This window comes from Pagrus major, chromosome 17, assembly GCF_040436345.1.
Source record: "Pagrus major chromosome 17, Pma_NU_1.0".
NCBI lineage: Eukaryota > Metazoa > Chordata > Actinopteri > Spariformes > Sparidae > Pagrus > Pagrus major.
Window position 1 is genome coordinate 12,262,344 of NC_133231.1, and position 25,397 is coordinate 12,287,740.

General features: G+C 40.4%; 2 protein-coding genes across 2 annotated transcripts; one reads left to right on the top strand and one right to left on the bottom strand.

Annotated features, from left to right (window-relative positions):
• The first annotated feature begins 769 nt into the window (after positions 1-769).
• slc6a3 (solute carrier family 6 member 3) lies at positions 770-15,850 on the top strand. Its single transcript, XM_073485508.1, has 15 exons — positions 770-856; positions 1,428-1,638; positions 3,232-3,363; positions 5,412-5,628; positions 7,796-7,934; positions 8,244-8,378; positions 9,644-9,747; positions 10,544-10,668; positions 11,866-11,978; positions 12,209-12,337; positions 12,531-12,630; positions 14,130-14,230; positions 15,307-15,474; positions 15,615-15,686; positions 15,827-15,850. The coding sequence occupies exons 1-15, from the start codon at positions 770-772 to the stop codon at positions 15,848-15,850; spliced, it is 1,857 nt and encodes a 618-aa protein (XP_073341609.1).
• Positions 15,851-22,671: 6,821 nt separating this feature from the next.
• Positions 22,672-24,597, bottom strand: LOC141012369 (C-reactive protein-like). The gene is made up of 4 exons (XM_073485829.1): positions 24,543-24,597; positions 23,726-23,828; positions 23,343-23,640; positions 22,672-22,974 (listed from the first exon to the last, which is right to left on the bottom strand). The coding sequence occupies exons 1-4, from the start codon at positions 24,595-24,597 to the stop codon at positions 22,753-22,755; spliced, it is 678 nt and encodes a 225-aa protein (XP_073341930.1). The 3' UTR covers positions 22,672-22,752.
• Between the last annotated feature and the right edge of the window lie 800 nt (positions 24,598-25,397).

Sequence of the window (25,397 nt, forward strand, 5' to 3'; positions counted from 1 at the left end):
ACGGTGATAGAACATTTACAGAATAAATTATTGAATTTCACAACATTTTTCTCTAAATGATGATCTGATAGCTTGAGTTACAATTTGTTGAAAATGTTTACGTGATGCTCACAAGAGCAGACAGATATTCAGTTTGAAATATTTAGACTCAGTTTCAAAAATAAAGACAAGCACTCTCAAAAAATTCACATTTTCTAGAAATGCAAAAAAAAAATCCCACATTCTCATATTTAAGAAATAAACTAGACCTCACACTGATACTTTTTTTTCCTGATTTTGATCGTTATAGTGAAAAGTTATGACCAACTAAATCTGCTGTGCAACATGTTGTGGTGAGACGGGGTTAGTAGACACTGCTGGGCCAAATGTGTGAGCAAAATGGCGATCAACAAGTGTGAAATGAAATGAGCACGCTGTGATGTCCCCACGCCCTCTTGTTGCCCTCGGCCTGGAATCCCATTACTACGTTGCTTTTCTCCACTCTCCTCTTGCTACCTCTGTACTCCATGTAAAAACTCTCAAGCTTGCAATGATTTACTATATTTAATGACCCATACTATTAATTTATTTCTGTCTCAAACAGTCTGCCAACATTTTCATATTGCATCTCTTCAGTTTTCTGGTTATGTTTGCGATAATAACCCAATTTCCAAATCAGGAAATAAAAAAAGTTTCATCTTGTGTTTTTTCCTCCCTCTGCTCTCAAGACCGTTCAGCTTCCTCTTCAACAACCCCTGGCATTTCGCTCCCAAAGGCTGTGCACCCCTCCATGCTAACGGAGACAGTCCCCGTCGGCCTGATGTCCTCAGTTGTAGCGCCAGAAAAGCCCACCTCCAACACCATGGGCCCTAAAGAGGTCAGTACATATCTGACACCATTGTAGTGGATTGCCATTCAGTCCGATTAAGAAAACCTAATTGAATCACTGCGTGGTGCAAGCGTCTTAATTAAGTGCATTTCTTTCTCACTCGTTCTGTCTGACTCAATTTATGCAGCCCTGAAAAGAGTTGGGTGGGAAAAAACAGCTATAACAGTGACAAAGTTTTATGGAAGCTGAAATTCAGTTTTTTTCAAACATTTACGATTCACTTTAGCACTCATAGGGATGAAATATAAAGCCTTGGCTGGTACACGAAGCATCGATTAAATGAAGTTGATTGTCACTGCCTGTCATGTGTGGGAAGTGAGAGAATAATAACATAATGAGGAGAGTTGGATCAGTCATTAAATCACATATACACTAAATGTCATGCCTTTCTGTGCACCCGACTACTGTATGTGCAAGATTGTACAGAGAAAATATACGGTAAATTAAGTTAACATGACAAAATGTCACTGTCTGACCTTCAGGAGACTAATCAGTTCAGCCTGTCGTATGTTTTAGGCGTCTTTTGTACCTTGTTATTAACTCTGTGATTTCTGTTTAGGTGGAGCTCATCCTGGTGAAGGAGCAGAATGGGGTTCAGTTCACCTCCACCACCTTAGTGGCTCCTACCCCTACTCAGACCCACCCCAGCGGGGAGGAGGAGAGGGAGACCTGGGGGAAGAAAATCGACTTCCTCCTGTCTGTGATCGGATTCGCCGTCGACCTAGCCAATGTCTGGAGATTCCCCTACCTCTGCTATAAGAACGGAGGAGGTAAGTGCCTGAAGGATCCCCCTACCAGAGGGCGGATAGAGAAGGGGGTAAGGGAATGACGAAGGGAGGCAGGGTGAGTTTCATGTGAAAGAATACCATCATCTTCCTCTCTAAGGAGAGCAGTGAAAGGGAGGAACCGAGGGGCTGATGGTGGAGTGTTTTTGCATGGTTGTGTTGAAAAGAGAAAGAAATAAGTGAAATATGGGAAAAAGGTGAGAAAAAAGAGGAAATTAAGATAGAATTTATTCACACACGCTTGCATTTTGTATATTTTCACCAGTGCGGGCTGTACACTATATAAACCTGCACACGTATGTCGAAACAGATGTGTGTGTATGGACGTGGGTGATATTGTGTGTGTGTTTCAGCTCCTTGTGCTCGCATGTTGTTGTTTGAGATTTTTTCCAAGCCTTTACAGAGATCAAAAATAGGGGAAAAAGCACCACAGCTGCTCCGAATAGATTAGCTCTGACAATCACTGCCACTAATTACGGCTGTTTAACATAGAGCTCTCATTACGTTTAAGAGCTGTAAATGATACTGTGGCCATAGCCGAGGCTGACTGTGTCCCCAAATCCTGCATGTTGTCATAACTGTATTTAGGGAAAATATTACTTAGTTTCACTTAAGGTGATTGAACAATTTTTTTTTTATCTTTTAAGTTATACTTTAGGGTATTTTCCGCCGTAGCTAACAGTAGAGCGGTGACAAGAAATCAGAGGAGAGAGGGAGATGAGGAATGACATGCGACAAAGAAATCCCTGCCAGAAAAACAAGGATGTTGTGGTTCATTAACCCATGAGCCACCAAACTATTTTTAATCTTTATATTTTATACATGTAATCTGCGACTGCACTGGTTTTAGGTAATCCAATCAGTTGTGGTATATTATCATAAACCTTACATAGGCTGGCATACCTAACATTTAAAGGACCTGCATAGAAAGTGTCAGAGACTTTTTTGTTTGATATAGGGTAGTAATGCAATGAAAAGTGTCCATAAGTCCGTCAGTCTGAACATTTTTGTAATAGCCTACTAATACAAAGACAGCTTGACTGGAATACCGTCTGTATGCTGCATGGAAACAGTTAAGGCCATGAGCAAGCTAATTCAATTAAATAAATACATGAAATGAGTGGTGCATTATAAACAACCCAACTTGAAGGCAGCATACTTTTAGTTAAAAAGCTCAAGCTCCACCTCCGAGACGTTTCAAATGAGTGTTGAGCGGCGGGAGAGAGAACGACCACGGTGATCACGTATCCGGTTCATCATCAGAGCCTGCATCGAGTGTGATTGGTTGGAAAGACGTCACATGAGATGTATTATCCATATCTTGTCAGGAACTTTCAATAGAAAATGAATGTTGCTCTTTACTCAGTCACTCATTTGTTGTACGTTACGTTTGTTCTCAAAAATAAAAATAACATTTCTGGCTTGAAATTGAATATTTAGGATTAGGGTTATCTGCTGTCCAATTACAAAATGGTAACTTAAAAATTGATATTGTAAACAAATTAAATGTATGTGTATCGCATTTTAGACTGTAATCTTTCATCTAGAAGTGAAGTTTACGTGTCTCTGTCTGTGCAGGTGCGTTCCTCGTTCCATACCTGTTCTTCATGGTGATAGCAGGCATGCCTCTCTTCTACATGGAGCTGGCTCTGGGACAGTACAACAGAGAAGGGGCAGCAGGGGTCTGGAAGATCTGTCCCATCTTCAAAGGTAGGAAGTGACAAGTTATGTATGCAGACAGACGGACAGACAGACAGACAGACACATGCCCACACCGGGGGATGCACACATGCAAATTACCCTTTCCTGACACCTGCATGTTCTCACAGGACTGCTTTCACATGTATAACCGATCTGTCCATGTCCGTCTGCCTACGTGCCTGTCCGTCTCTTCCTCTAATATCTACATGTCTTTCTGTCTGCTTGTCTGCCCACATGCCTGTCTGTCCACATGCCAGTCTCTTTTGTCTGCTCGTCTCTGCGTCGAGCAGCGACAGGCATTGTTTATCCTCCCTCAGGTTCTGTTGGCACTCAGATGGAAAGCAAATGAAAATTGGGCTTTTAGACTCCTGTCCTGATTGTCCGAATCCTTCTGTCAAACAGTGGCGGGGACCACTGGCTGGGGTACTTTTCAACACATCGATAAGCAAAAGCGCAGTTTAGGAGAATGCCATCCAAACGTGCACTAATGGAGACACAAACATTAAGACCAATTTCCGAGCAAAGTCGTCGGTTGAAAATATAATAACACACTTTGCTCGGTTCAACTTTGTATGCAGCTTACAAGCTGTGAGTTTTGTCTTTGCGCTGCGTTTGCTGCTCTGATGCCAATTTGTCATTTTCTTTGATCATTTAAAAAAAAAGTTACAGCATCACTTAAAGATTTTAACACCTCGCTATCTCAAGATGCAACAGATATACAACCTCAAATACCATCATTACCAGCAGACCATCTGTTGCTTCACACTATGATGCCGCGCCGCTGTCTTTTGTCACATCATGTCCTTGCTGGTCTGAAGGTGGCCCCGCAGTGTGTATGTGCTCCGTCATGTGTGTCTGTGTGCGAACATGGCGCCGTCTGTCAGGGACCACACTGAGTAGGTTGACGTTCTAATCACACGCTTCACTCTCTCTCTGGCTCTCAGCGGGGGGATAACTGTAATTATTCAAACACACACATACACATGCCCATATTGACAGTAATTATTCTGATCAACAAGCTGGTTTCCTCTCAGGATCAATGCATCCGAAGAGAAACGACCGAGAAAGGGAGACGGAGAGAGACGGAGAGATAAGGCGGCTGCATGTGGCGCTAATAAGAGGCATCGCTCCCTGGACAAATATCACATCCACGTTACAAAGGAATCAATAAGGCGCAGTTGTGGTCATGCCTCTTAGCAAAGGCTAACAATTAAACTCAGCCTGAGAAGAGTGGACATTGTTTCAGATTTATAGAAAGGGTAGATGTGTTGATAATTAAGGCATGAAAAGGCGATCTTTAGAAGTTGTGGTGCATCGCAGGCTACTGTGCTCACACTGAGCGAGGGATGTGCTCTCTGGTGGTGGAATCTGTCAGAATGTTCATTACAGCACTGCCAAGTTTGAACTGTATATGAAAGATGTGAGTTGATTCTTCCTGACCAAATACCTAAGGCCGCAACTTGATTAGCTTTTAAAGTCCCCCTTGAGTCAAAAATGTAGTTTTTCTACAGCTGAATGTTCGAGCTTCACTGCTGCTGAAAGTGTCCATTTTCTCAGTGCTCCATGTGATTTTAAGAGGGTTACAAACATAATTTGTGACATCAAAAATGGTATGGAAGCCAGCCCTGGTCATCCTGTTTTAGTTGACATTTTTAGATTTAGCATTCAGATTTTTTGAGTAAAAGTACCGATTCAGTATATTGTTTATAATCACTGTGGTATATGATCACTTCATTAAAAGTACAAGACCTGCATTCAAAGTGAAGTACAGAAGTGGTTGAGCCAAAAGGGTTGGGAACCGCTGGTTTAATCTTTAAAATGCATTGTATTTTATGCACTTATCATACGTTTTATTTATGAAAAATCTTAATCTGAAGAATAACTTTCTCTATCTATACCTGACAGGACAGCCATGAATAGCAGGAACAGTGTTTAGATTTCTCTGAGGTTCCCATTTTAAATATCTCTGGTGCTAATTTTGGTAAAGCCAGTTTCCCCCTCTTTCTATCTCTGTCTTCAATACCTATAAATATTAACCATGTGTGTCCCCCTAACAGGTGTAGGCTTTACAGTGATCCTCATTTCCCTCTACGTTGGTTTCTACTATAATGTCATCATCTCCTGGGCGCTGTTCTACCTCTTCTCCTCGTTCACCAGCGAGCTACCGTGGGTCCACTGCAACAACACTTGGAACAGTCCTAACTGCTCCGACTGGGCTGACAACAGCTCAGTCGGGGACATTTACAAGGCCACCCCCGCTCAGGAGTACTTTGAGTAAGTTGGACTGAGCCTAAGACGCTAACATTCTTTGTTATTCATCATCAAACGTACTTTATGTATACGTCCAACTAGAAGAACTTTGTGTCTTGGCTGAGCTCAGGCTCAACCACTCATTAAGACTACAGGAAATGCAAAAAGCTTGATGCAATGCAGTAAAGCCATGTAATGGTGCAGAGCTGACTCAATGCACCATAACTGAAGTTACTTTAATTGCTATCAGACTTCTCTTTTTCTAGATGTAGTAACGTCTTATTATATCTAATTGTGAATAATTAAAGAAATGATCAAAAATTCTAAAATGAGCATCGGGTATATTTTTCTCAAAATGGATCCGTAGCCTGGCCACATTTGGCCGTCCTCCCTGTGAGGACGACCAGGTGTCTCCTTTCCCAGCGAGAGCGGGGTTGTTCTGTTGTGACAGTCGAGGCATTTGATCCATGCTCGTTGAAATGGCAGTGTGCTATTTACACAGAACCACCTGCAGACAATTTGACCACATCAGTTGAACATCATCTTCAGACTCATCTGTTAGGCTGTCTCTGAAATGGTCTGAATCGAGGTGTCAGCCATGTTGAGTGATATTATAGTCTTTCATGTGTAATTCAACTTTACAGAATGCAGTGAAATAGTACACTTTCAAAACTGTTACATGTGATTGCCAGTGCTGTTTTCCTGTGTTACTTTGTGACTTTCATGTTTCTTAAAACCTTCTCTCAAAATGCTAAATGTTGCAACAGATGTACCAACACTTCATGTAGCATCTATCTGGCCAGATTCCCTGGAGTCTTATGTCCCTTGTCAGTGATGAACCTCAGGTAGCTTCCAGCAAGGCCAGGTGTTAATTGTTTAGCCAATTTTATGCAGGATATCAAGATCCAGATCCAGGTCCAAGTGTATAGCTTAGCTGATGTCGTGAATAATAATGACATTCAGGTGGCTGCAGCAAACTCTGTGTGTGGTCATCGTCAATTGCTAAAACTTAGCCATAGGGATCCTAAATGCACCAAGTATCAGAACATCTAGGATAAGTTCATTCAGGGTTACGTGGAAAAGGGCAGCTCTTCAGGACTCTCAGATGTAGTGACATCATTACTGTTCTTTTGTCTCTGGCTCGGTCACTGTGTCAAGTGCTTCTACGTCTGCCCAGCCTGGCAGGTCTGAGAACATGTCGTGATTTAAATGAACAGTTCACCCGCAACTCAAAAATACATTTGACCTCTTACCTGTAGTGCTATTTATCCATCTAGATTGTTTTTTGATAGCAGCCGCAGAGATGTCTGCCTTTTTTCAAATATGATAGAACTAGGTGGCACTCGGCTTGTGGTGCTCAAAGCACCAAAAAAATAATAATTATAAATTGGAAAACTCACCAGAAGTGTCTTTTTTCCAGAAATCCTGACCCGGTTACACAAGATTTTCCACAGAACAACACGTTCTCACTCCCAACTTAGCAGCTTGTTCAGTGGACTGAAGCTTCACAGTATGATGCTCTCCCTCGCCTTCTCGCATCATTTTTGGACGTGAAGGGCTCTCTGTGGTTAGCAGTAACACATTCTATGCGATGTCCAGTCAGACTTTGGAAATGAAGCTTGCTGACAAACATCTCATTGACTTTGACATATTATGACTTTTGGACTGTAACTAGCGTTGTCAAATGGTTGCGATTTGGTTAGGTTTAGGCAAAAAAGCTACTTAAAGTAACTATGTTCAGTCTCATCACTTACAGTAATGTAAATGACGTAGGTACGTTCTACAGAACGACATTGCATCACCACACAGAAGGAAAAGTGAATCTTCTCTTGTACTTACTTTACCTTTAGTCTTGTGTACATCACTTGTATAGCTGTGACCTGAAAACATGAACCCTGTTCCAAGAGGATGACGTCTGCAACGAGGGCATCCGCTGTAGCTACAGCATTTACAATGTTAAATGCAGTCCGACTAATGGCATTGGTCTCAACAACCGGTTAGTTATGAGTTGGTCTTTGGGTAGTTCTTTGGTGTTTGGTACAGCACTCACAATATTCCTGAGCTGCTGCCTTCAGGCCTCTGCCAAGTGAGTTCCTTGTGGGTGAGAATATGCTATATGAGACCTTACACATACTGTAAATGGTGACTTACGAGTGGTTATGGTACTTACCAAAACATTCTTTTTCCTTAGACGAGGGGTGCTCCACATCCAGGACAGTAACGGTATCGATGATCTGGGCCGCCCACGTTGGCAGCTGACATCCTGTCTAGGTGTAGTGATTGTTCTGCTCTACTTCAGTCTGTGGAAAGGAGTCAAGACCTCTGGCAAGGTAGGAAATGACGCCATGGCCATGTTTCTTAATGTGAAAACCAAAAGTACTGCAGCTCATACCAAAGAATCTTCCAAGTGAGTGGTAACTCTATTTAAGCGATAAGAATATGTGTTATCAGGAAATGCTGCATGTTCTAATCCAGTTTAAATCCAATAAGCAGTTTAAGATGTTCATCCATATGCGTGACTCTGACAAAGTTGAAGTGTGTGTTGGCCTTTTTTTCCCCGTTTAAATGTGTGGGTATTTTGTATGCTTTTACCTGAGTGTGCGTGTGTGTGTGTGTGTACCTTGTGCGATCCTTCTCAGGTTGTGTGGATCACAGCCACGATGCCCTATGTGGTCTTGACTGTGCTGCTGCTCCGAGGAGTCACTCTGCCCGGAGCCATCGATGGCATTAAGGCCTACCTCTCTGTGGACTTCCTGAGACTCTGTGACGCCAAGGTGAGTGTCGTCAGTAGAGAGGGCACAGGAGTAAGGTGAGGGTGGTGGGGGTGCAGAAGAAGAGAAGAGGGAGGCGTAGCGCGGCAACTCTGACCGAAAGACACTTTAATGGAGTGCTTCGACATTTGAAGTTTCAGTTTTATTTTCTTTAAAAAGTTGGGTCCAAATACAAACAGAGTAAAACCGTATCAGATTGTGTTGTCCTTTAAGGTCAATGTGTTTATTCAGGTCATTCAGTCATAAAAATGAAGATAGTTTGTTTACTTAGGTATAAAAAAATCAGTCAATGAAGATCTTTCTGTTCTGATTAAAATTTCCTCCCCAAAACTACACAGTGCACCTTTAAACAATATGCGGTCAGGGCTTTGCTAGCAACCGGATGTTACTGCTAAGGAGGAACAAATGCAATATTGAGATCATTTCAATGTTGATTTTGCTTCACAATTACAATATCAGAAAAAAACAGTATGCTGTGGTAAACAATGTTAAAGGGTAACTCCACCAATTTTAGACATTAAAGTAGCATAACGTAATATAAAGCCTGTTATGTCTCCAGAAGAAGCTGCATGCAATCTGATTAAGCCTCCAGTGGTGTTACTCTGGCTAAGTTGCATTGTGGGTAATGTAGGCACTGGGTTTTTGCGTTGGACTCATTATAGATAGTTTAAAAACATTTTTTTTTAATTGATAAAACAGAACCAGAGATACTGCCTTTTTTATTCAACACATTCTACTTTTCAAAACCTGGTGCCTACGTTACCCACAATGTGCATGCAGTAGCTCTCCTCAAGACCTGTAAACACACTTTAATGTGTAAAATCGATCGAGCTACCGTTTAAGTATCTCTAGAGAGGCATTTCCTCGAGGCAGAATAAGAGAGAAAAAACTGTTCGTGTAACCTGTTTCAAATATTTTCCGTGTCTGTGAAACCCACAATCCCATCATTTAACAATCACTTATTTATCATAATAGCAGGCACTAAGAGCTCAATAAGGAAGCATGCAGGACTAAAGGACTCAGTTATGGAAAACGAGAGCGAAAGCAAGGAAGAGAGCGATAGAGAGATGCATGGCTGCAATTGGAGAATTAGATTAGATAGATGCATGGAGCAGTAATTTGCAAAATTACCCCCCGTATTCACTAGTGTCTTTCATCTACTGCCGTTGAATGAGTTTCCTGCAATTATCCCTAATAATGGCTTTTTTCCTCTCCTGTGCCTTTTGTTTGCCGCTTCACACAAGTGTGCCTGTTCTGTCGCTCCCCAGGTCTGGATCGAGGCAGCGACACAAATCTGTTTCTCTCTGGGCGTGGGGTTTGGTGTGCTAATCGCATTTTCGAGCTACAACAAATTCAGCAACAACTGCTACAGGTAAAGACACACAGGAAGAGGCAGGAGGGGATTCACAGAGACGCACAGAAGGCGGGGAGTTGCTTCTACAAACACACACACACGCAACACAAACAGGTGAATTACAATAACCTTTGAAGCTCCTTGAAACCCGCCATGTCTTTGACACCATGCTGTGCAGCAGACAGCCGTAACACCAATCAAAACTGTCGCACTCTTTGAAAATCATCAGCATCCAGCAGGAGGCTTTTATCTCCTTTTTTTGCCTTTTTTAATGTTTCTGATAACTGACACACGACACTGTCCACCTTGAGGATTCCTCCTTGAGCATAACACCGAATCCCTGCAAATATATTTCAGAAACGTGCCGCAAATGTCCGACCATGAAAAGAACTGATTGTGATTGTAATGTCATTTTCCTAAAGACAGTGTTACTGCACGGGTAAATTTAGACGTGACACCTCATTTCAACCCTTTTCCCTCACACACTGTCACAAACCAGGGTTCTGTTCTCTTATTTATTATTAGTTTTCTCTATATTTATGCAATTAAGTGCGGTAAAATTATAGCAACTACCAAAGACTTACCCTTCCCTCATCTGTGACAAAGCATTGACTACCTGACTAATCTATAAAATCTATCAACAGCACGGCCAACTAGCATTCTGTCCGAGAAAAGCCCTGACACACTCTTTAATTGGCTGGCTAGTCAATTACATTGATATTGACTGTGTGATGGCTGATGACTGACTGAATTCTTACATTCTCATTCTGAAGTGTTTGTTTTTTTTCCATCGCATTTGATTTGAACAATCCAGAGACGCCATCATCACCAGCTCCATCAATTCTTTGACCAGTTTCTTCTCCGGCTTCGTGGTCTTCTCCTTCCTCGGGTACATGTCCCACAAGCACAACGTCGCCTTGGACAAAGTTGCCAGAGACGGTAAGGTATTATTTGTCTGTGTTTGTAATGTGGAGTACATTTAGAGAAATCTAGAAGTAAGTCAGTTAGTTAAAGTTTGGCAGAACTTACTGTGTGTGGTGGCAGGATCAAATCCAATCAATATAAAAAAGTTCCTAGAAGCCAAAGTTGTTTATGAGCCTGGTGTACTGCTTTAGGCTCTCACACACATGTCAGCAATTTGGTGCATTAAATAAGAGAATGAAAGAAATACAGTATATTGATATTTTGTTGATGTCAGGTAACTCACAGGAGGCTTCTTTTGGCATTAGCCCATGATGGGTGCAGTTAACGACCCAATTGCCAGAATAAATGTTGGTCTGCAAACTACGGACATGTTGAAACTTTACATTTGTTTATGTTGCACCTTTGTTTCTTTATGTTCACTTATCTATTTCATGTTGTGACAAAGCTGTTCTTAAGATCTTGTTCAGGTTTAAAAACCACTTGGTTACCGTAAGGAAAAGATCACGTTATGGCTTAAATTACCTGTCTTTGTCGGCACAAACGTGGCCGTAAAATTGTCCAAAGGTCTCCTAAAACTATCAAGTCTCGTCACGTTAATGTTGAACAATGTGGTCCCTCGTCAAAAGTTTCCATTGTTTTCACACAAGCAACGCAGCCTTGAACTGCAGTCACTCGCTTTGCAGCCTTATCGGCTAGTCCACCGCCATTCCCTCCACTAACCCCAACCTGCTACGACAGTCAGGTCATAAAGTTCACATTTAATCTGAACGTGATATGACATGTTTTGTAGACATGTCAGTGTGGTACACAGGTCTATGACACGTGCAAATGTGAAAGATTCAGTGGTTTGCAGAAACTGCCAACATGTTGTCCTGGCGACATGGCTAACTATTAAATGATGCTGCAGTGGAAGCAGGATAATGTGCATTCGTTAATTATTCCGAGAGTCCACGATATTTAAGATGAGCTGTCTTTAGTTGCCAAGATGTAATCAATGAAGAAAACCCACATGAACCCAATGACTGGATTCAAATGCCAACACTGCAGTTAGTGGAACTGGGTTGCTTTCTCGTCGATTACAATTAAACATGTCACACAAGCTTTTCTCCACTTCAAACAGTTTTTCTGTCCGCTTCCATTTTTAAATGCTCCAAATGCAACTTTGTGTTTGTGCTGTTTTCTACTCTCCTCTCTCGTATCCTTGTTCTTTAGGTGCTGGTTTGGTGTTTGTTATTTACCCAGAAGCCATTGCAACATTACCTGGATCATCAGTGTGGGCGGTTATCTTCTTCATCATGCTGTTGACACTGGGCATTGACAGTGCTGTGAGTATACCCCCACCCACATCCACACGGCCTCAAATAGACACCTACTATTTCAGCCAGGTGACGTGTGTCTTTATGCACTATAATGAAATGCTTTGCAGTTTTTCACCGAGCAAAATATGGAATGAACTATTCATGTAGCAGTTTTTATGTTTTGGAGCTTCAGTGCCTTAGCAGCTCACTCTCTGTGACTTTGTGTTTTATTCTGACTCCTGTGTGTCCTGTTGTAGATGGGCGGGATGGAGTCGGTGATCACGGGGCTGATCGATGAGTTTAAATTCCTCCACAAGCACAGAGAGCTGTTCACCCTCTTCATCGTTGTTTCGACCTTCCTCATATCCCTCTTCTGTGTTACAAATGTAAGTGTCATACCGGGCAGTCTTTGGTGCGTGTCGGTCTTGTGTGACATTTGATCATTTCCACAAATTGTAACTGTAAATGCAATGAACTAAATCATCAGAATTCTGTTTTATTTCTATTTGTTCCTACTGTCTTCTGTATGATAAACTTAATATAATAACACAGTTATTACACATCACTGTGTTTCTCCAGGGTGGGATGTATGTGTTCACCCTGCTCGACCACTTTGCCGCAGGAACATCGATACTCTTTGGAGTGCTTATTGAAGCCATCGGCATCGCATGGTTCTATGGTGAGAAATAAGGAGAAAAGAGGACGGAAAAACAAATGATTCATGTTTTCATGGTCGGCAAAGCTGATGCTTTATTAAGGGTTTGATGAGAAATCTGTTGGTATAGGTGTGTTGTGTCTCAATGCAACATAGTTCTATTAGACATAAGGATGCAGGGGGGTCTATCCCACTAATAGTTTTGGCCTCTTCAGTGTGTGTGTATGTATTGTTGGGGTACAAGGAGGTACTGTAGCTGTGCTGCTCATGGGAGCTCGGTGAGGTTTAAATGAGCCGATTTTTGACCGCTGCCAGTGTTACCTCTGTGTTCACTCAGCAGTGGTGAGCCACCACATCAAGAAAATTGCAGCTGGGGAACAGGCATTTGTCATGGACAGGAATCAGCTGTCTAATAGCTGGGTTGTAGATTGCTGCGGATGGCAAGTGGTGCGGGGGCACAAAGTCAGTGTCTTTCCAGATGTCCAAATTCTATTGACACTCGATTTTGCGCAGTTTTGACATTATCTCAACAATGCTATATGGGTTTTTGAAGTATATCTCTCCAGAGGGATTTTTTCCTGCACGTTCACAGCCCTCTATGAGCACAACATGGAGGAAATTCTTTAGTTGTTGGAGTAAATAAGGGCCCAACCCATGATGTGCTGCTCAGTGACCTCTTGTGGTTCTCTAAATTAAATGTTTGCCATTTGGGTTTGTGTCTTTTTCCTTCTGTACTGTTTTTTTTCCCCCTTTCTTTTTTTTTCTAATCTAATCTAAAAACTGACTTTTCATAGAGTGTGACAAACTAACCCCCATTTTGAAACAACAGCTGGCACAAAGTATTATATAACAATCTAAAGGTTGGGCAAAATGGCTGACCTGAACTTCCGTATTGAGTTCCTTGTCTCATGTCTACTGAACCTGTCCATAAAGGGCTAAATACTAACTGGGCCCCGGGCGGTGAGGTCAGCATATTGCCCCACTTTGGTGGGTCCTGACCTTGGCAAGTCAGATAAATCAAGCCTAAGGCTTCAGTGGGCCTTTTTTTCCATCCTCATAACTGCTGACAGGAACCCTTGACCCCTGGCCAGTGTGGTCTTTCATTCTGCTGTCCACTACATCAGTACATTTGGCCGTGCTGAATACCTGGTCGTCAGTCTGGATATGTTCTTCATTAGAAATGCCCTCCAGGCAAGAACGCAAGAGATACAGCCAGGTTTGTGAGAGAAAGACAGTCATGCAGAGGTAAAAATGGAGCAGCAAGTTATTACAGTGAGCTCTGCAGAGTGACTCTGGTTAATGAAATGATCAAAATGTGGATTGTATTTCTACTAACAACCTAAAGTGTGATGGGTTTCTGCTTGGGTAACTTCTGATTTAAACTTGTGCATACGGACGATAAACAAAAGCACCGACTGCCTTCATAATATCCAAATATTCTTAAATAGAAAGCTGCCATGAACATAATACACTGTATTTAACCTTGTCTTAGAAGTAACATCAAATACTTCCATGTGTTTCAGGCGTGGACCGATTCAGTGACGACATTGAGGAGATGATTGGCCAGCGACCAGGAATGTACTGGAGGCTGTGCTGGAAGTTTGTCAGCCCCTGCTTCCTCCTGGTGAGTCCGTGCGCAAATGTATTGTACACTGGAACCCTAATCAAGGCCAGGTAAACAAAGACAGCTGGATAAAATGATTGATTTGTACTGTTTCCAACAATCTATCAATGAGAAAACACCCTAAAGACAAGCCCAGATGTTTTCCAGTTTGTTTTTTTCCCCAGCTTTTCCTTCTACAGGCCACCTGAGTCCTCCTCAAGTGAGTCCTGAGGTCAATACATGTACCGAGCTACTGTTCCGTATGGCCAATGCCATTTCTTATTCTTACCGCTACCCTCATGTTCAAGTCCCACCTTGCTCATTAGAACATTTCAAGGGTTTGCGGTTGAAATCTCCCCCTATGAAATGGTACAATCCCCCAAAACCCTCATACGTCATCAATAGCATCCACGTAAACAGACGTGAGTTCGCATTCCAACATGCCGTCTTCAGCTGTGCTGATTCCTCTTGCGTTACTGTTGCAATCCTGGTTTAATCACGATGCCATTTGCCATTTCTCAGATGGAACGTGGATCATTGCTTCGTTACCTGGCCACCAGTGGTGCTTTATAGGCTAACATTAGCAACCTGTGCTCCTACCCTGCCGGTGTGCACTGATATTAGAGGAGCATAAACTTCTTTGCCAACATCAGTGCTGAAATTTCAGGCGTCATATGTCATCAAATGCAATGTTGAAATATGTCAAAATGTGGGATTGTCATGCACAAATCAGCAATTACAATGTAATGTTAGCTAGTTAGCTAGATTGGTTTATGCTTGTTATCAGTGGTTGGAAATAGCCACGCTTTGACTGAAGAAAAGGGTTTAAGTTAAAGATTCTGAATTTTGAAAGTCAGTCAGATTGTTTGTGACTGTTCATGCTGGTATTTTTGCAATGCATTTAGCAGGGACACCTGGATGTATGATTTAAGGTTAGTTGGAACACATGGCTTGGCATCCGGTACACTCATCAGTGCAAGTAATCGCACCGCTAACATCCGATATGAATTAATTTGCTTTAAGAGTGCTTTAAATGAACTCTCTTTTGTACTGACGTTCTCTCAAGTCTGTTGTATTAAAATCATTTTCTCCCATAGTTCATGGTGTGTGTGAGCTTCGCCACGTTTAACCCACCAAACTACGGCTCCTACATGTTTCCTCCATGGGCTAACATGGTCGGATGGTGTCTAGCCATGTCCTCAATGACCATGGTGCCTCTGTACGCCATCTACAAGCTCTGCACGCTGCCTGGAAAGTTTTGCGACGTAAGTCAGAGTTTGGGCGTCTTGTCAAAAATGGAGTGAGGGGAAATTAGTTATTGTATTTTATTGTATGAATAAAACACTTTGAAGTATCCTTTTTTTGAAAATTGTTAATTCCTCTTGCCACTCTTGTCCTGGAACAGAGGCTGGCTTATGCCATCACCCCAGAGACAGAGCATCATTTGGTAGACAATGGGGAGGTCCGGCAGTTCACAGTAAGTGCTGACGTTACTATGATTTAGTTTTACTGTCTGCATCCAAACAAACACTGTTAACTGTTGTTATCAGCTGAAACTTAACATAATTGGATTTTTACATGAAAACAATTCTGTGTTTTACTTTTTTCCACCTCCAGCTGCATCACTGGATGGTTGTCTGAAAAATACAGAGAGAGAGCGAGAGAGAGAGTGACAGAGTGAGAGTATGGACATTGGGTGGATGAATGGATGCACAGCAAAGGTCTGAAGAGCTGAGAAGAAGAACGAAATAGCCATTTCAATCAATCACGATGGTGGTGGTGGTGGGAGCAGTTTAAAAGTGCCGACAAAAAACCCATAGAAATTATAGTGTTCTCTAATTTCAACAGTGGATGTTTGAAGCTGTGCATTGACCGTCTCCACCTATATGTTGACACTGGTGAATGGGATTCAGTCAAACGGGTGATTATAGTGTTCGGGCTGCTTCTTCCGTAAATATTAAACTCTTACTAAAGGAACACCATGTATGAGCTCGTCAGTCTTACTTTGCACTTGTTACAGTGTGAGAAATGTTCTTCGCATAGACCATATTCACATGGCAGCCATTTTCCTCTGATGTCATGCTCAGGGTGGGAAGCTCAGATGTAATGGAAAATGGTTTATTACCACTTTACATTGTGTCCAGTGCATAGCGACATGTAATAAAAGAGTAAAACTCATTGCATGGTATTCCTTTGAGGCAAGGTGTACAATTAAAAATGATTAAATATTTTGTTTATGTAATTTATGTAGATGTTTAGTTACACACAACATCTGGAAAGTGTATGTCCGTTTGAGATATGATTTTCGTCTTTATGATTTGTATTTATTTTATGTTTTCTCAGTCAATTATCATCAAACGGAAGATTTTTCCCCCCAAATCTTCACTTTTTTAGCACAGACATGTAATGAATGCCACACCTTTCACTGAATCCCAGTCCATGTCTATATCTTCTTTATATTATGTATTTACTTGCTCTCCTTAAAGACTGTTACAATACACACAATTCCTGCCGACTTTGAGAAAAAGACACCTACCTTTGTTTACATCAAAACAACTCACTAGAACGAACCGTCGCTTCACCATCGAGCATAAAGAACATCAGTTCAATAAACTACGTCTGTGTCTCAGTCAACATCAGCTGAGCTTTTTCTGTGGGCAGGGTTCATTTTTTCATAGACGAAAGGACTCATCGGTCACAAATCAATAGAACTGAATGTCTGAAAATAGAAGTCACTTCCTCTTACCGTGTTTCTGCTTTTCGTCATAGTCACAGTCTGACCAGTAGCGCAGTTAGGTAGTGTTTTGAAGTGTGGGTTTATTGTAACACTGTCATTCCATCACATGGGTGAATATATTCTAAAATTAAAAGAAACAAACATAAACGGCTGCCCCAAAGCCCTATCAGCCACGTCAGTGAACAAACACGTTGTTCGAAGCTTGCCAACTTCCAAATAATTGTCACTGACAAAAACATCATCAGCAAAACTGCTTTTTAATTAACCAAAGACTAAAATAAACTCAGAAATTTAGATATCCCTCTCTCACATGAGCAGATTTTGCCAAGGGATTCTCATTGTCTTTCTTTAAATTAATAGACCACTTGATTGTTGACTTTATCCTACCAGGTCAATCTCTTCCCTGTTCAAACAAATTGGTGCCAACGCACGTTTTCTTTTCATTTTTGTTCAATTGATTTGTGTGTGTTTTTCCCACAGTTTCAGGTGGTGATTTGAAAGCTATGACTGTCACATTTCCAGAAAGCATAAAGCTTTAATTTACCGTTTACAGAATCTCATTCGGTGTTTCAAGACTGTTTAAAAAGCTGCTTTTTATTGAACTGCAAACAAATAGTGCGTAATGTAATATACAAAGTAATTTAAGTTATATATCTGTGTAAGTAAATGTAATGTAGAGGGGCTTGTATCGTATTGTACTGTATGATATTGAATAACAAGACCAACAAGATTATATATATATATATATATATATATATATATATATATATATATATATATATATATATATATATATATATATATTTATATACATATATCTAATATGGATTATTGCTTTGTTACTGTGAAGTTGATACATATTAGCCTTAAGGATCTTGATGAGAATTACAGATAAACTTAATTCTCATGAACTCTTTCTGTCTTTTCAATCAGAGATGAGACATTTTCTTTCAAATGGTTCAGCAAAGACTTGCTTTCCCCATGTGGTACATGTAACACACTGAAGGGTTAATTATGTCCCAAACTGTATGCCTGTGCTGCTGTACTGTGCCTTGTGGTGTTTCTGACTGTATGACTTTGTTTTGTACCGTCAAATAATAGTATAATTAATTAATTAAATTATTACATTTAAAATGTCCCTCTCTGTTCTGCCTTTTTCTTTCTTTCCTTTTCTTTAGCAATGCAGTGGTTTTATAGAAGGCCAGACAGGGACAAACGTAAAACTGCATCCTTGATATTTTGACAGAGTCATTAAGCCAACAAGACAAAATTATCACTTGTTTTTTGTTCCGACAGCGAAACAGTTTAGCAATTGTGTGAAGCTTGATTCCCGACATGAAACAAATCTGACATTTTTAAACATTTTTTCAGAAGCATGGAAGCTGCTGAGTAATTGTGAACCATTCGACACCCTGACATCTGGTCCGAACGTACACGTGCAAACCTTTTTACCAATTACTGTTAATACTGAAAGTCATATCTCTTCTAATATTCTAACACTGACTGAGTTATAAAATGCATGCTTCAACAAATCACCTTCTGTTCAGAATCACCTCCTTTGAATTAAAACGTTACCATCATTTGTAGAAAAGGTGTCTAATTGCTCGTATAAACATTAATGATCCATCATAACGGTGTGTTCGATATTCCAAAATGAGATGTCAGTCATCTTGCCAGATGACTACAGATCTACATTAAAGCTTTTCCATCCGACCAGAGAAAGCACGAAACATAAGGACAGCCCTAAGAGCACCTCTAATTGTTGAGAGCGTTTCCAAGATTGGTCAGCAAGACCCCGAATCAACAGTGTTCATTACAGTAACCAGAGAGTCAAAACACACAGAGGGCCCAATATCCTCAGCAGATACTGTCTTAAAAGCTTTCAGATATATTGACATCTGTTCTAATCGGGGGGGTTAGCTGACCATCTCTCTTGAGTTAGGTTTTTCTTGTAAGATCTATGCACTATTGACGTTTGCAAAAGGAGCCAGTCATATTTATTTAGGGCAGGACTGACTAACCTCCTGTTGTGCACGTGGGTGTCCAGTGTTGTTCAGGAAAAGACAGAAATAAATACTAAAAACAGTCATCTGTGTCATTTCACCCTATTTCATCCCTGACCAAGCGCAAAATCCCTGCATCATTTGTCCCTGTGTGACTCAGTTAGCTTGATACACTTACAGTAGCTGGAAACAGATCGCAGCTGGGTAGAGGGAAATGCAACAAATCCATATATTTGTATTTCAGCTTTGATTGTGTTTCTCTTAGGGAAAGGACACATAAGTATTCACTTTGTAACTGTTCTCTGTTACATATGTAGTCAACTAACTCCATTGTAAACCAGTCAGTGTCACTAACACTATCAGCTGTCATTCTTCTGACATTATTTATGGCATGCCATAATGAATGACTGAATCTAATGTGTGTTTGCTGATGCCACCTTCCCTCCATTTTTTTTTTTTTTTGATAAAGGGCACTGTCAGATGTTAGCTGTGTGGTGTTACCAAATGTTGTCAAGGTAGGACAATTGCAAAGCAATTTGGGCCAATGCGAGGACAGGGTTTAAAAGGCACCATTATCACATCCAATAAACAACAGCAATTATGTATAATTTCATGTCTTGCCGCTGACGATGAAACTGAAAGGATATGCTCAAGGAGAGGTGGAAGGAAATGGGATTTGGGGATTTAGACGTGCACTGCAATATATGATATTAGCTTTGTCTCCACATTGTGTCAAAGAGGAGGCTCGTGAAAATGTCTCGTGTGACGTTTTCATGAAATCAGTCAAATCAATATCACATTTGAGTTGAATACTTTTGCATGTGATTGGCCACTTTCAAATGTGAACTATAGTTTTAGCATTTTAAGAGAAAATAATGTCACATGGGAACAGGACATTCACATTTTCACATGTAAATTGCATCCATTCATATTATATACGATATATATCGTTATCGTGATATGAGACTATATATCGTCTTAGATTTTGGATCGACCCACTTAGTTATTGTATCCACAATACTGATGATTACTGATCAGAAATCTCATTATGTTACTATTTTGTGAAAGTACCAAAAGTTATCCCTACGATAATATAGTGATATTTGATTTTGTAGACCAGTCATAATATTTATGAAGTGCTTATGAGAAGACTTCGAAATATCAAGGTATATGTCATACATCATGATATGGCCTAAAAATATTGTGATATAATTGTAAGGCCATGCCACCCAGCCCTAATTCATACTGTATGTGATTGGCTTATTTCACGTGTGGATTAGAATATCCATTTTTACATGTAAATGATATAGGTTCATAGATGATTTGCTTTATGAATAAAATATAAATAAAATATTGAAAATAAACTTTCCAAATGTGGAAATGTGTGTGTGTATGTGTGTGTGTGTGTGTGTGTGTGTGTGTGTGTATGATGATCCAGTCTGTGGCTTGTTTTTTTTGTTGTACACTGCCCTCTACTGACAAAACGCCCGCACCACATACCACTCCACGTCCAATATTTCTGCAAATCACAGTTTACACACACTACTACAGTCAACAAGGTCATGCAACTCCCCAGATGTCCAGCCCAGAGGACAACAACAAACCACATCTTTAGCTTTTCTGTGCCAGAGTTTAAAGGGACAGTTCACTCCACAATGTCCTCTTACTTGTAGAACGATTTATCTATCTTCATTGTTTTGGTGTAAGTTACAGAGTTTTGGAGATATCAGCCGTAGAGATGTCTAGGAGATGTCTCTTGAATATAATGGAACTGCATGGCACTTGTCTTGTGGTGTTCAAAGCGCCGAAAATATTCATTTGAACATAATTTTCTCTTTCCAGAAATCATGACCCAGTTACTCATGATCTGTGTCACAAGCAGCAATCAGCTGATTGTGCTCGGGCATGCTGGATGGATTGTAAAAAAAACCCCCAGCAACTATTAAATATGTGTCAATACGATGATTTGTGTCATAGTTTGAGTTTACGGTTCTGTTATTTCTTTTAGTTTTATTTCAAAGTTCTGCTCTCATGTGTCATGTTTTGCTTTTCATTTCCTCCCTTTGTGTGATTTCACCCCCTCTTTCTGTATTCACCTGTGTACTGCTAGTTAATCAGCCCTTGTGTATATAGCCTGTGTGCTCCCTGCTGTCTTTGCCAATTTGTCTGTTATGTTCCCCTGAGCCTGTTACCGTGTCTTCGTGTCCCTTCTACCATGGTTATAAGAAGTAACTTACAGAGTTTCAAAGGTACTTGTAGGCTGAGTGTGTTACCTCTGGACAGACCCAGCCAGGATGATGATGGGTGAAAACTGTACCTGTCCTAGAACAATTATAATGGGCCCATTGATGCTGGATCCATGGCTGACGAGTCCCACGTGGAACAGAGCGAGTGCCACGTGTTCAGTTTGTAGTTTTGCCCTGCAAAATTTGCATAGTGATTCCTGATATGGACATTAATCTGATCAAGTGCATCTGAATCCTTGAATATCATGAAGCTATTGACAGCAGAGGATGTGGCCAAAGAGAAAAGGACGTGGCCTCTGCAGAGGTCTGTAAAGGACGTATGGACAAAGACACATGATCATTTTTATTGTCAGAGATGCAGTGTGGGTTGTTTCAGTGGCTCCATCGCTCCTCCTTGTTTTCTAAGCTCAGTTCTTCCCACCTTTCAGTGCAGCGCCAGGTTCAGATGTGCAACATGTGAGAACATAGTGGCAGAATTTGCAGTGGCCAAGGCCTGTAAGCAGCATTTGCGAAATCAACCTTTACATGTTGATGAGCACCGACCTTTAATGCGTTATTTACAATCTTGACAGCATTGATGTTATTTTGTTTTTTGTTTTTTTTTATTGTTATGGTTTTTAATGTTATTAATATTTGTAAATGTGAACATTCTAAATTTAAAAAATGTCTGAATTCATATTTTTCCTTGCCTTCATTTTATGTTCATAACATAATGGTGATGAGCGCTGTTTGAGGATCCCCCTGGGAATTTTGGGTATATATATATACATATATGTGTTATTGAGTTAGAAAGACATCCATGTGAAGCTGAGGTACTGAGGCTGATGATTAGGTTGTTATTCTGAACAAAAAAAAGACTGTTGGACCAAACAATAGGTGCAAAAGTTTGGTGACAACTAAACAACAAATTGTCCAACTTTATCAGAAACACTTTCACTTGGTGCAGCTTAAATGAAAGAAGAAGGGAGACAAACGTGACTAAATGTGAATAAAACTTTAATACATTTGAACATTTCTGAGTCAAAGACAAATTTGTGTGATCCGAAGCTACTTACATCTCATTTTTGTTTAGACTGAGTAAACCCCCAGTGGCAGAAACACACTCTGCTTTTAAAGTTATTTGGTTATTTATTGTTTCAGAAACAAACACAAAAACTTTACATGATATCCAATCTATTATTCACTAATTTCGTACTTACACATTTGATTGTTGAGCTTAGCGAGTTGTTGAGCTGCAGAATTTATTTAACACAACACAATTTAACGGTTGGTAATAGTTTTTGCTTGATTTTGCCTCGACTACAACCGTTAAAGGCAGTCACAAATGAGACCATCAGAAGATAACTCAAACTTAGTAAATTCACTCAGCAAAGTTTTAACTGGATTAACAACTGTTTCACACTACGAATATCAGTGAACACATAAAACAACTTGTGCTAACAACTCGTAATCAAAAGGACACTCATTAGTAAGGTAAAAAGAAAATCATTGTTTTGCAGTCATCTTACAAAAACAGATAAAAGACTTTGTAAGACATGAAAAGTTTTGTTTCAAAAGTTAAGTGATCGACCACTGTTCGTCTTCTATCAGCACCCTTCCTGCGGTCTGGAACTCCAGCGCCCTCCAGTTGAGCACGTTCCCTGGAGTGAAGCCTACAAACAGATGCGCGTAGTTCTGGATCTCACGGGGTGAAATGACGTAGTCCCACATGTGGACATCAGACATCATGCCAACGAAAGACTGATTTGTCTGAAATCCCCCACCGTGGGTGTCCTGGTCCTGTAGAGATTGTAAAGAGTTGAGATAACAGTTATGTTGTACTTTGCTATATATTTTTAATATCTTATGTGGACAAACAACAATTCCCAAAGTAGAAATCTCTAGCAGTTTAGCAGTTTTAAGTTTACTATTAGAGGAATGCTGTTAATTCATTGGGTTACTGTTGGAGAGAGCCAGGGCAGCTGTTTTTCCATGATTTTAGTCTTTGCGCCAAGCTAACATGCTGCAGACTGTAGCTACATATTTGCAGGACAGATATGAGAATGGTATTGATCTTTTTATATAACACTCTGTGGAAAAAGATAATTAGTGTGTTTCCCTTGATGCTGAACAAGCCTTTAAGTAGCTATGGTGTGTAAGCAACGTACCTGTCCTAAAACAATTATAATGGGCCCCTTGATGTTGGATCCAGAGCTGATGAATATCCTACTAGAGGGTTTTCCATCTACCCACACCTGCACCAGTCCAGATGCAGCATCCCATGTGGTACACATTGAGAGCCACGCGTTCAGTTCGTATTTCGGGCCTCCAAAAACTCTCTGATTATGTCTGGCCCAGATCGAAAACACATCATCTGTTGGGCTCTTGTATATCAGGAAGTCATTGGTAGCAGAGGGTGTGGCCAGAGAGAAAAGGGTGTGGCCTCTCTGGAGACCTGTAAAGGACCTGTAGGCATCACAAATACACATAATGATATTTATTGTCAGAGATACAGGGAGTTGTTTTATTCATTTTACATATTCAGCACTACCTGAAACAGACGGTGACAGCCCTTAAATCCTGTCTTGATGTAGTCAGCTTCACATGGGCTGTGTTGGTTTCTTCTGGGAAGGTGAACATTTTACCTGATAGATCTTTTTAAAAAAGAGAGAATTTCAATATCAGAATGTGAAATTTAAATTACATACTAACTAAATTACTCACACAATAACAAAAAGACATTCAATGGAGATCAAAAAGAGTTTTGAGAGTTTTCTAAAAGATGTTTTGAGAAGAGACACAGTGAGGCTGCTACCTTGTACCCAGGCAGATTGTTTCACAGCATGCGCACAAAAACACACAAGCATGCCACTAACATTAACTAATCATTGATATCCCAATGCCAGGCAGGCTCACACACTGTCACCACAAATAGCCTTGAGGAAAGAGAGTATTTGAAGTAGGAAGAGGCAAACATGACAGGAAAGAGGAAAGTAAGATGGAAAACAAAAGAAGAGAAAGAAAGGTGATGAAGTGAAGAAGGAACAAGTGAAGCAAACAAAAAGGGATGAAGGGCAATGAGGTAGGGATGAGCCATGGCTATGAGCTTTTACATTTTACTATCATCTCTAAATCTTTTCTGGAGTGCAACCATTACATTAGTCATTAGACACATCACTAAAAACGTATTAATATCAAGCTCATATGTGTTTAATTCTATTAAATTAGATAGAAAAAATATTTTTTACATACTTTAAAGACTGAGCATAAAGGTGGCACACATAAAAGAATAGCAAACCATGTGAGCCTGATATTCTTGCACGCTATATTTTTTAATGTATTTTGTTAAACAATGAATATATTTTTACCTTGAGGAGTGGCAGCACACACTGTCAGCAACGCCAGTAGAAGCAACAACGCCATCTTATACGAAGGCAAACGCACACTGCGAATACTACCAGAGCGTGAAAGAATGCAAATAAATGTTATGTTATTCAAGTTGGACAACTATGTACAATATACAATACAGATAAAAATTATTACAAATGCTTGTATATAATGCAGTCATTCTGAGTTCCTCATTTTTACTATAAGTATAATACTATATAATGCCTTGATCTTACCTTGAATCTTGGGTCAGGATGTTGTGTGAAACAATGTAAAGGATTGTGGCTTTTATATTCTGTTTGCTTCCTCATTCCAGTCATTTATCAGTTTATGACTTATGAACATTACACTTATCAGTTTACACGGGAAGCTGCTTATCGCTGTCTAAAACAGAAAAACAATCAAGACATAAAAACAGGTATCAAGACTCCTGCATACCTGTTAAACTTTATTTTTAAACCATGATAATGGCATGCCTTTTAGGATGGCAATGTTAGGCTGTTGATTGGTTGGTCGGTGGGTTGGTGGGTTTGTTTGTTGGGCGGGTGGGTGGGTATGTGGTTGGTCGGTGGGTTGTTGGTTAGTTGATTGGTTGGTGGGGTGGTTGGTTGGTTGGTTGGTGGGTGGGTGTGAAACACTGTAAAGGATTGTGGCTTTAATATTATGTTTGCTTCCTCATTGCAGTCATTTATCAGTTTATGACTTCAGAAATAGGTTACAAGTTAACTGAGGGCTCCTTAAACTGTTTTCTAAGGAACATTACACTTATCAATTTACATGGGAAGCTGCTTATCGCTGTCAAAAACTGAATAACAATCAAGACAAAAAAACAGGTA